This window comes from Chrysochloris asiatica, unplaced genomic scaffold, assembly GCF_000296735.1.
Source record: "Chrysochloris asiatica unplaced genomic scaffold, ChrAsi1.0 scaffold00238, whole genome shotgun sequence".
Lineage (NCBI taxonomy): Eukaryota > Metazoa > Chordata > Mammalia > Afrosoricida > Chrysochloridae > Chrysochloris > Chrysochloris asiatica.
The window spans coordinates 204,442-214,521 of record NW_006408756.1 but is presented as its reverse complement, the minus strand read 5'-3'; the positions used below and the strand labels follow the sequence as shown (position 1 = coordinate 214,521).

The window sequence follows — 10,080 nt, the reverse complement described above, 5'->3', positions numbered from 1 at the left end:
TGTCCCTCCTGTGTCCCTCTGTCCCTCCTGTGTCCTGTGTCATTGCTGAGTGCTCCATTGTTTTCTCCTGCCCCTCACTCCACCCCTCCCGTCTTCTGGAACATACCCTCCATGTCCGCTCCTCAGGATTTCTTCCCTTCTTTCAGCGTCTGCACACCTGTTCGCTGTAGGGTGGCTGCTCTTGCTACCACTTTGAAGATCGTGCCTCAGGGAATAGTCTTAGAGCAGAGCTTTGTACACAGTGGGTCAGGGGACACATAAGTGATGGGTAAAGTGCAGTTTCATTAACTCATTCCACATTGACCCATCACTGATGCTGGCGGCATGGACAGACATCAGTGTAGAGACAGATGGACACAGACAAGTCTGATTGACTTTTATATGTAGTTAAAAACCATAGCGCTGTTGCACCCCCAACAGTGGGTGAGTATTCAGGCTGTCACTGGTGTTGTGTCCCCCCAGGATGCTGAGGAGTGTGACAAGGCTGGCAGTGTGGCCACCTGCCAGGCGGTCATGAGGGCTGTGATTGGCATTGGGATCGAGGAGGAGGACCGGAAGCATACCTGGATGGAGGATGCCGACAGCGTGAGTGTCAGTCCCACCAGAGGGGAACAGCTGTGGAGGGACAACTCCAGCCCACTGTGTGGTCACAGCAGGAGGAATGGCCAGTTTCCTGGTGGGCAGTGAGGGGAGTGTATGCAGAGGACGTGGCCTGAGCCACAAACCCTAGCTCTCACTCAGCAAGGCTGCTTCACCTGTGATGGTCTCCGAGCAGCAGTGCAGAGGGCTCAACAGGTGACCAGGGTCCCCTAGGAAGGACTGGGACCCAAGGTGACCCACCGCCCTTGTCTGTTACAAATGCCACTTGAGGAGACAGTATACCCCAGCTTCTGCATGATAGCAGTAGATGGGGATGACAGACGTGGGATTATGAGGTTAATATCACACCTTTGTTGTTAAGTGCCGTCGAGTTGGTTGCGACCCCATACAGGGTTTCTGAGGCTGTAAATCTTTATGGGAGCAGTAAGCCTCATCTTTCTCCCATGGAACAGCTGGTAGTTTCGAATTGCTGACCATGAGGTTCGCAGCCTGATTCGTAACCACTGCGCTGCCAGAGCTCCTTATATCACACCTTTAGAGGCTGCTAAACACTGGCCTGGCTCTGGAAAAGTTATACAGGGGTAGCAGGAAGGCTCATAGGCCTTCACACAGTTTCCTCAAAGTTACTTATTTTATGTTTGCTTCATCATTCTCTACAAACTCATAGTACGCAGACACACACACATGCTCATGCACACCAATATACACACATCTGTGCACGCATGAGACACCAGATCCACACGTGCTCACACTACACACACACCCTTCCTAAGGATGGTAACCTCACTGTGGGCACCTCTTCCATGTCACTTGTTGCTCATTGCTCATGTCTGAGGCACTGTTTTCATTATACGTCATGGTGTGGCTAGAGCAGAGACGTCATCCTTTGTCACAGTATTCAGAACCTCAAAGGTTAAAGAACAGCTCAGGAAAGGGCCTCAGGGCCATTGTACTGGAAGGAAATTCCAAAAGAAGCTGGAGACTCCCAGCACCTGCCACTTGGTGGCTTCTAACTCGGAATGGAAAGGCGCACTTTTTCTTCTTACCTTTGACTGTCCTGGAGTCCCTCTGGGAAGGGCATTATTGTACCTTCCTGTGTCTCCGTCGCCTCTGGCCTCTCTCTGCTCAGGGTTATGGTATGTTCCAGGTGCTCCCTGGGCTTGAGTGGAGTGCACTGTCCTGGGATGTCCGAAGAGCCTTTGCACCCAACCTCCAGGCCTTGCTCTCTGCAGATACAGAAGTGTATCTTCCTGGCTGGGACCTTGGTGGGTTCTCCCTGACCACACCTGCAGGCAGTCTTAGCCAGGGCACTGTGCCTCATGATGATCTGCCCTCCCAGAGTGAGGCTGCCAAGCCACTGATTTCTGTGGTCAGTATCTCCCCCCTGGAAGGTGCAGGTGCCCCTAGCTGTGCCAGCCCACTGAAGGCTGTGTTGGTGGGCATCAGAATCACAACACATCTTCCAAATGTTGGTCTGAGGGGCAGGCATCTCGGTCACCACGAACACAGAGAGGACAGCTGCAGCGTGTTTAGGGGAGCCCTTGGTGGTGGCATGAAAGCCAGGTCTGGGAGGCTGGACTCCCCATTCTGACTTACACTTTGCAGTTTTTCAGTGTTTCATTGGTGCAGTATTTGATGGTGTAAATCATTGCATTGGAGTGTGTCTTGTTTTTTAATGTGTTTTTGATAAAGGTTTACACAGCAGTTTAGGATCTTGGTGAACAGTTTTTATACAAGTTGGAGTTCTAGTGTGGGTTGCTGACCATAAGGTTGGTAGTTCAAACCTACCAGCCTTTCTTTGGAAACTCTATACAGGGTCACTATGAGTCATAATTGACTCAACGGCACTTAACAACAACCACACAAGTTGTTTTGTGATGTTGCTTGTGTTCGTCACAATGCAGGAATGTTCTGTTTTATTTCTGTCTTGGTGGTTCCGTTTCTGTTCTAGCTTCCTTGCTCCTTCGCCTTCTGTGTCATTGTTAGCCATTTGGTCTCACAGGTGATTTTTTTTGAAGGAGTACACAAGTGATAAAAAGCAAAACCAAACCCACTGCCTCTAGTCAATTCTTACTCACCGTGACCCTTATATAGCGTTTCCAAGACTAAATCTTTACGGGAGCAGACTGCCTCATCTTTCTGTTGAGGAATGGTGAGTGGGTTTGAGTCAGGGGCCTGGAAGTTAGCAGCCCCCATGTGATGCTGGCCTGGGTACCTAGATACTGGCACCTGTGTGTCTCCTGTGCCTCCCCAGCTCGCCCGGGCTGGGACTTTATCAGGTCGTCCACTCACACAGTTTTCTAGCACAAAGTCAAGTACTTAGCCATTGTCGAGGTCTCATGGGTCTGACTGCACAGGGCCGCTGCTTCATGTCTCTCTCTCCCCTTCTAGTGTGTGGCCCACAGCGCCCTGGAGTGCGCCCGCGCCATCTATGCCTACGCCCTGCAGGTGTTCCCCAGCAAGAAGAGCGTGTGGCTGCGAGCTGCATACTTTGAGAAGAACCATGGCACCAGGTGCGTGGTCCCGGCTGCCTGTGCCCCTGGGACTTTGTGTGGCTCTGGGCTTGTGTGTGCAGCTGCCATGGTGGGCTGTCCCTGCTCCATGGCTGGGAAAATGGCCTGGGAGCCCATCTGATGGTGTCACTGCCTGAGGTCAGCACCACAGCCCCACATGCTACAGAAGCGCCTGTGGGCTTGGGCGGGTGGAGAGGGACGGGTGGGGGCGGAAGGCATGGTTCTCATTTCAGCAGAGCTGGCTTCAGTTTGGGGCCAGTTTTTGTGCTCTGAGGAGGTCCATGACAATTTTCTTAATTGAAAAAACCTTTTGGGTCTGCCTTATTGGCTATAAATGTTGATTAAATTAGGTGTTGCAACTCCTTGTTCTAAATGCCTCGTTCCCCAGGGCCTGGCTCCCCCTGCACACTGGCCTGCCAACACACTGCATAGTCCCCCGCCCTCTCTGGCTGGCTCTGGAACGTTGAACTCTCAGCTCTTTCTTTATTGGGGTTGTTTAATCCTAATCTTTTGAGGGAATCTTCCCACGTGTCCCTGAAGCACCTTCCTCCCGTACCACCAGGTGGTTTGGTGTTTGTTTCAGGACTAACTCCTTGTGGAGTGGGGCGTCTCAGGTACCAGCTGCTTGCTAGGATGAGTGCTCACAGCTTAGAGACCTGCCCTTACTGTGTGGGTGTGTGTCCCTCATGACACCAACCCCCTTGCGGCGTGGGTGCTCACTGCTGACCTTGACCTCTGGTTTCTAGTGCAGCTTCCCCCCCCCCACACACACACCTCTAGTGTCCATAACGGTCCTGTTTCCTCAGGCCTTCAGCCTCACAGGATGGCTGGAGGGGCTCCATTTGGGTTAGCTCAGGGACAGAATGGGCTGTCTCCGACATGCTCCCAGGACAGACTCGCTCACCCAGTGTGGACACAGAGACCCAGGACAGCCTTCTGTTAGTATGACATGACCCATGTGGGCTCTGGTGCTCTGCTCAGAGGTGACCTGAAACACCTCCTCACAAGACAGCGTCTCTCAGAGGCCAGGAAAGCAGGCTTGGACGAGGACCTCCAGCAGCCGTCCTGTGCCTGCCCACCTGCCCCTCCACCCAGACGCTCCCATCAGCTTGCAGGGTGGGAACAATGGCTGCTTTGTTGAGCCTGCCTGCCCGCCTGCTAGTTGATTTCGGGGCATTTGTGGAGAGAGGAGATTTCCCCATGGTCTCCCCGTCGTAAAACCTGATAAATCATTTATGGAGCTGGACTTTGGAGCAGCAACTGTCTTTACAGCCCCATGCAGCGGGGGTCGTCTATGCTTTATGGCCCCACTGACGGCGTCCTCTTCTTGCAGGGAGTCTCTGGAGACGCTCTTGCAGCGGGCTGTGGCCCACTGCCCCAAGGCTGAGGTGCTATGGCTCATGGGAGCCAAGTCCAAGTGGCTGGCAGGAGATGTGCCTGCTGCAAGAAGCATCCTGGCTCTGGCCTTCCAGGTGGGTGAGCTGCAGACCTTGGACCTCTCCAGCCCTCATCTGCACCTGGGGAACAGGTGGTCCTGAGTCTTGTTGGAAGTTAGGTTTGATGCCCCTTGTAAAGTGGTTCTTTGAGGTTTAACCCTTGGTGTCCTGAACCTGGAGTGCATGTCAGTGGTGAGAACCAGGGCTCTGTACTTGGTCGCTATCCCAGCCTGACAGAGGCAGCTGGGGCCAGGAGACCTGCGGCTCTTATTGCTGAGTTCACACCTGGGCCTTCATGAAAACATGGTGCTATGGAAACAGCACTGCGTGGTGAGCCTGGCTCAGATCCCGTCCTTCCACCTGCATGGGCCCTGAGAGTGGGGGCCGGCCCATTGCTGCTGCGCCCTCCTAGCACTGTTCCCGGCACTGGAAGCCGAGGGCTGTTGCTCTGGGCAGTCCTGAGGGTGCTGACTGGTTCTGCTTGACGACAGTCCAGGGGCTGCCACCCGAAGGCTGCAGCTGGGCATCAACCCTGAGCTTTGCTACGTGAGGCCCTGTGTGACCTTGCGTGCACCCCTGTTCACTGTCACAACACGCAGGCAAGTCTGGGAGCCTCTTCCTTGATGTGTGATAGAGACGTGCTCAGGGCCAGACCTGTTATGTTAGTCAGGAGGAGGCAGCCCATCAGCTCAGTTCCTTCTGGTCCCCACTTCCATGCCACTGTGCCCATTGCAGGCCAACCCTAACAGTGAGGAGATCTGGCTGGCTGCTGTGAAACTGGAGTCGGAGAATAACGAATATGAGCGTGCCCGGAGACTGCTGGCCAAGGCGCGGAGCAGTGCCCCCACTGCCCGGGTGAGCTGGGGGCCTGACCCCAGGGGCCACTGAGAGTGAGCAGAGCCTGCTTGTCTGACAAGGACAGGGCAGCCGGTGATGGTGACTCTGTGATGGTGTGTCTCCCTTGCCAGGTGTTCATGAAGTCTGTGAAGCTGGAGTGGGTGCTGGGGAACATTGCTGCCGCCCAGGAGCTGTGTGAAGAGGCTCTGAAGCACTATGAGGACTTCCCCAAGCTCTGGATGATGAAGGGGCAGATCGAGGAGCAGGAGGAACTGACTGAGAAGGCCCGGGAGGCTTACAGCCAGGGGGTGCGCCTGAATACTGGGGCCGGCCGTGGGGGCCACTGGGGACCTTGCTCTTGTCCAGTGCTTACTGAGCATGCACACGCAGTGTCACATGACTGGCCTGTGTGCAGAGGCATGTGACTGCTGTGTCAGGTCCTGTGTGAGACCCTAGGTCTTCCTTGCTCATGTCTGTTTTCACACCACAGTTAAAGAAGTGTCCCCACTCCACACCCCTGTGGCTTTTGCTTTCTCGGCTGGAAGAGAAGGTGGGACAGCTAACCCGAGCACGAGCCATCCTGGAGAAATCTCGTCTGAAGAACCCGAAGAACCCTGGCCTCTGGTGAGTCGAGGCCGCTAGCCTGCTTCTCAGTCCTGTCCTTTGACTGATGGCAGGCGGGGCCTGCTGACAGTATGGTGCTCCTGAGGGATGCCACGGGGCAGGTGCATGGGTGACAGGCTGAGTGAATCACCAGGGCAAGTGACTGCTGGGGTGGAGAGTGGGCCAAGCAGGAGCACAGAGGGGAGCGCATCCCGAGCACTTGATGGCTGGGGTGAGAGGGAGACACTGTCCAGTGGATGCTGAATTCTGAACCGCAGTGGGAACTTGCTACTACTTGGGTGGATGGCTCCAGTGGCTGGAGCTTTCCAGAAGCTGCCACAGCATCTGCCAGGCCCACGGGAGATCGTGCTGTTGGGTCTTTCTGCTTAGGTTGGAATCCGTACGGCTGGAGTACCGGGCAGGGCTGAAGAACATCGCTAACACGCTTATGGCAAAGGCACTGCAGGAGTGTCCCAACTCAGGTAAGGGTCACCACAGGGCGAGGGCCAGGCCACGGGGCTATGAGCTGTCCGGAGGAGTAGGCCTTGTGGCTCAAACAGACTTTATTCAAACACTTTCTTTGTACGAGTCAGTTCAGCCAAGAGTTCATCTCTGTTTGACCATTGAGATGTCAGGTCTAGACTCTGTCTCAGAATGGAGGAGATGGGATCCAGAGTCTGCCAATTTCTTCCTTTTACCATTGAAGTTCTGCTGCCCCACCCCAGGTCTGTAAGGCAGGCAAGTCAAGCATGGGTTGGGTGGGAGTCAGACGAAGGGAATGAGAGCCACCAGAACTCCCTACCTAACCTGTGTCCTCACAGCTTGTGTCACTGCAAAAGATGGACTCAGACTCAGGGGGTTCATAAACAGAACCTTTTGTGAGACAGTTTCCAAGATGTACAGCTTAATGACCATAGAATTCTCTTTTGTGGATTTTCCCAAATCATACCCCTCACCTGTTCGTCTGTAGCTTGCGCTTTTTACATCTGTTGTTAATAGGGTTAAGGAGCCCTGGCTGGGTAGCGGGTTACAGGCTGGGCTGCTAACCGCAAGGTCAGTAGTTGGACTCTACCAACTGCTAAGTGGGAGAAAGATGAGGCTTTCTGCTCCCGTAAAGATTGGCTGCCTCAGAAACCCAATACAGGTGAGCTGTGAGTCGTAACCAAGTCAGGGGCGGTTGGCTTTTTGGAAGCAAGTTTTTTTTTCTTCTTTCCAAGATTAGGGTCTGCATGTGGAGGCCCTTAGCGTTTCTGGTGATCTCTTATGATGAAGCCTCAGTCAGGAGATCATTGGGTGGTGGACAGGCCCCAGGCCGTCTGTGCACTCCTTCTCAGGCAGATGGGCTTGCTGCAGGTGCTCCCTCAACTCCGTGCCTCCCTCTGACTCGTAGGCATCCTGTGGTCTGAAGCCATTTTCCTTGAGGCCAGACCCCAGAGGAAGACCAAGAGTGTGGATGCCCTGAAGAAGTGTGAGCACGACCCGCATGTGCTCCTGGCGGTGGCCAAGTGAGTGCTCCCACTCGGGTGGGCGGAGACATGCTTATTGTCCACGTCCTCAGGGCTTGTCTGACTCCTGCGGTCCCAGGGGTCCTCACAGGCAGTGACTGCTAGCCCCTCACAGAAGGGGGCTGTGCTCTGTGCTGTCCTTGTGCAGGCAGCCTAATACTATCCCGTTACTGCCTGAGGGATCAAGCTACATGCAGCTGGGCCCTGGGGTGCGTGCAGACCCAGGTGAACCACGGTCCTGTCAGGAGGGCTCCCTCAGTGGACCTTGGAGGGACGGTAGTGTTGCTCAAAGTCACTGGAATGCATTGCCTCGATGCTGTCCCTAGCAGGGAGGAGCTGGGGCTTAGGGTGCGCTGACACTGTGTCCAGTGGGGAGAACCTGGACAGACAGACAGATCTACTGGAAAGAGGGCAGCCTGGGGGAGACAGGCCTGAGTGAAAGATAAGGGGACAGTGGCCACAGTACTGCAGGACAATCAGCGAGAAGGGCTGCCCGGGGCCAAGGCCTAGCTATGCAAATCAGCCTGGGACGTGCTAGGTGGATGTAGCTTTGGCCCCAGGAGCCTGGCCTCCACCTACTCGTCGCCCGGATGGTGATATGAAGAGGCAGTTGAATTTCTGCCCCTCTGCTGTGGACTGGGGCAGTGGTTTCCCGGGTGTCATGGTGAGGCTGCCCTGGGCCACCTTGGCCATAGGGGTGGAGGGCAAGCATGGGCCGGGAGGCTCCCCTGAGGTGGCCTGGCTTATGCCTGCCCTTTCTCTTCTGCCTTGCAGAAGGTCGCTTATGTCTAACGCTCTGATAGGGCAACCATAAAACCTCATAAAAGGCTTTGCTAAAGCAAACAACCCTCCCAGCTACACCCGGGTCCACGTTCTGAGTCTGCTCTCAGGGTTGTGGCCTTCCAATCACAGTTTATCTAATGCTGAGCAATTAAGAGCGCCACAGGCTTAAAAATCCATCAGGCAATCAGTGGGAGCCTCGGGGCCCCAGGCACAGCGGGCATGGCAGCCCAGACTGACCCACAGGCCTGTGGGAACACCCACCACACTGGCCAGCTGTCGTTGAGGGTAAGACTCAACAGGGATCCTAAGTTGGAGTCCACCAGGCCGAAATGCTCGTCCAGGGTCGGTGTTGTCCCAGGCTGGCCCTTGTGTCTGAGGCTTTGGCAGGTCTGGCCCCTCTGCCCTGGTCCAGCTCTCGACAGGTTCCGCTGCTGATGGGAGGCTGGACATGCTCAGTCAGGAGGGGCTCTTGCCAGAGCTAACCAACGTGACCCAGAGAGGTTGTGTCAGGGTGCCACTTAACTTCCTGTCATCAAAGCCTCACTTTAACAGACTACTTTAAAGGAGTGTAGAGATCTGACTCTGTGGATTTTTGTTTTAAGACGCTCTTAGAGTGCCCCTCAGGTCAGCTGCCTGGCGGTGTTGGTAGTACAGTCCCCATGACTAGTGGGGAAGGCTGTACCCTCATCTGGGAGTTTGGGATCTGCGAGCTTGACTCGGTGGCTGTGAGCTACTGTGCAGGCAGCAGGTGCTCACTGTGGCCTGCCTTCTGGAACAGGCTCTTTTGGAGTGAGCGGAAGATAACCAAAGCCAGGGAGTGGTTCCACCGCACTGTGAAGATCGACTCGGACCTGGGGGATGCCTGGGCCTTCTTCTACAAGTTTGAGCTTCAGCACGGCACGGAGGTTAGACGCTTCTCTGCTCCTGGTTGCTTCCAGACTCTTCCATAGTGGCAGGGTGGGGACAGCCGTCCATTCTCAGTCATGCAGTGAGTGATAGGAGACAGCTCAGGGTTACAGGCCTGGAGGTGACAGTTGAGTTTGGGGTGTGGAACCCCAGTGCCAGCTTGTCAATCCATTTTGGATCATGTCACCTTCTTGGTTCCTTTCCCCTCATATTGTCTGTCACCAGCAGCTCCTGGACACTCCCTCTCTAGGTGTCACCTGGGGTCCTTCTGAGGTGCAGACTCAGGACCTGTATTCCCAGTGGTCCATGACCTGTATTCCCAGTGGTCCATCAAGGGTGGGCCACATGTTCTGCTAGAAGGGTCCCCAGAACTGGGGTGGGGGGATCCTTGCTCTGCGCAGGGGAGGGGTGTCCATCTAAGAGACAGCTTTGCCTCAAGCCTTTCTCCAGTCTTCGGTGGGTAGAGGGACACCCTGCTGAACAGGCTGTGTGCCCCCAGGAGCAGCAGGAGGACGTGAGGAAGCGCTGCGAGAACGCGGAACCGCGGCATGGGGAGCTGTGGTGTGCTGTGTCCAAGGACATTGCCAACTGGCAGAAGAAGATTGGAGAGATGCTGGTGCTGGTGGCTGCTCGCATCAAGAACACCTTCTAGAGACCAGACAGCCCCAAGGGGACAGCCATCTGGGGCCAGGGCAAGGGGACACCACCTCGGGGCCACAGCCACTGGCCGGGCTCATGTGGCTCAAGGGCAGCACCGGGGGGGAAGAGGGGTCTGTTCATGATATTAAATGTTTCTCATATGATGAGTCAGGGTGACCGACAGTTCTTCCACGGTCCTGTAGCATCACTACTGTTGGGAGCGGAGTGGGCTTTAAAGAGGTTTCTGCCGAGGAAGGA

The 10,080-nt window shown here is 55.2% G+C and overlaps 1 protein-coding gene across 2 annotated transcripts in view; it reads left to right on the top strand.

Moving 5' to 3' along the window:
• Window positions 1-9,835, top strand: part of PRPF6 (pre-mRNA processing factor 6) — a 32,908-nt gene extending 23,073 nt beyond the window's left edge. The window contains exons 12-21 of one of the 2 annotated variants that reach the window (XM_006873329.1): window positions 463-585; window positions 2,992-3,113; window positions 4,447-4,585; window positions 5,285-5,404; window positions 5,518-5,694; window positions 5,877-6,010; window positions 6,380-6,471; window positions 7,380-7,494; window positions 9,056-9,182; window positions 9,683-9,835. In XM_006873329.1, the coding sequence (XP_006873391.1) occupies window positions 463-585; window positions 2,992-3,113; window positions 4,447-4,585; window positions 5,285-5,404; window positions 5,518-5,694; window positions 5,877-6,010; window positions 6,380-6,471; window positions 7,380-7,494; window positions 9,056-9,182; window positions 9,683-9,835 (1,302 nt within the window). The remainder of the gene's footprint in view (window positions 1-462; window positions 586-2,991; window positions 3,114-4,446; window positions 4,586-5,284; window positions 5,405-5,517; window positions 5,695-5,876; window positions 6,011-6,379; window positions 6,472-7,379; window positions 7,495-9,055; window positions 9,183-9,682) is intronic. The other variant, XM_006873330.1, reaches the window with a different exon arrangement.
• The last annotated feature ends 245 nt before the right edge of the window (window positions 9,836-10,080 follow it).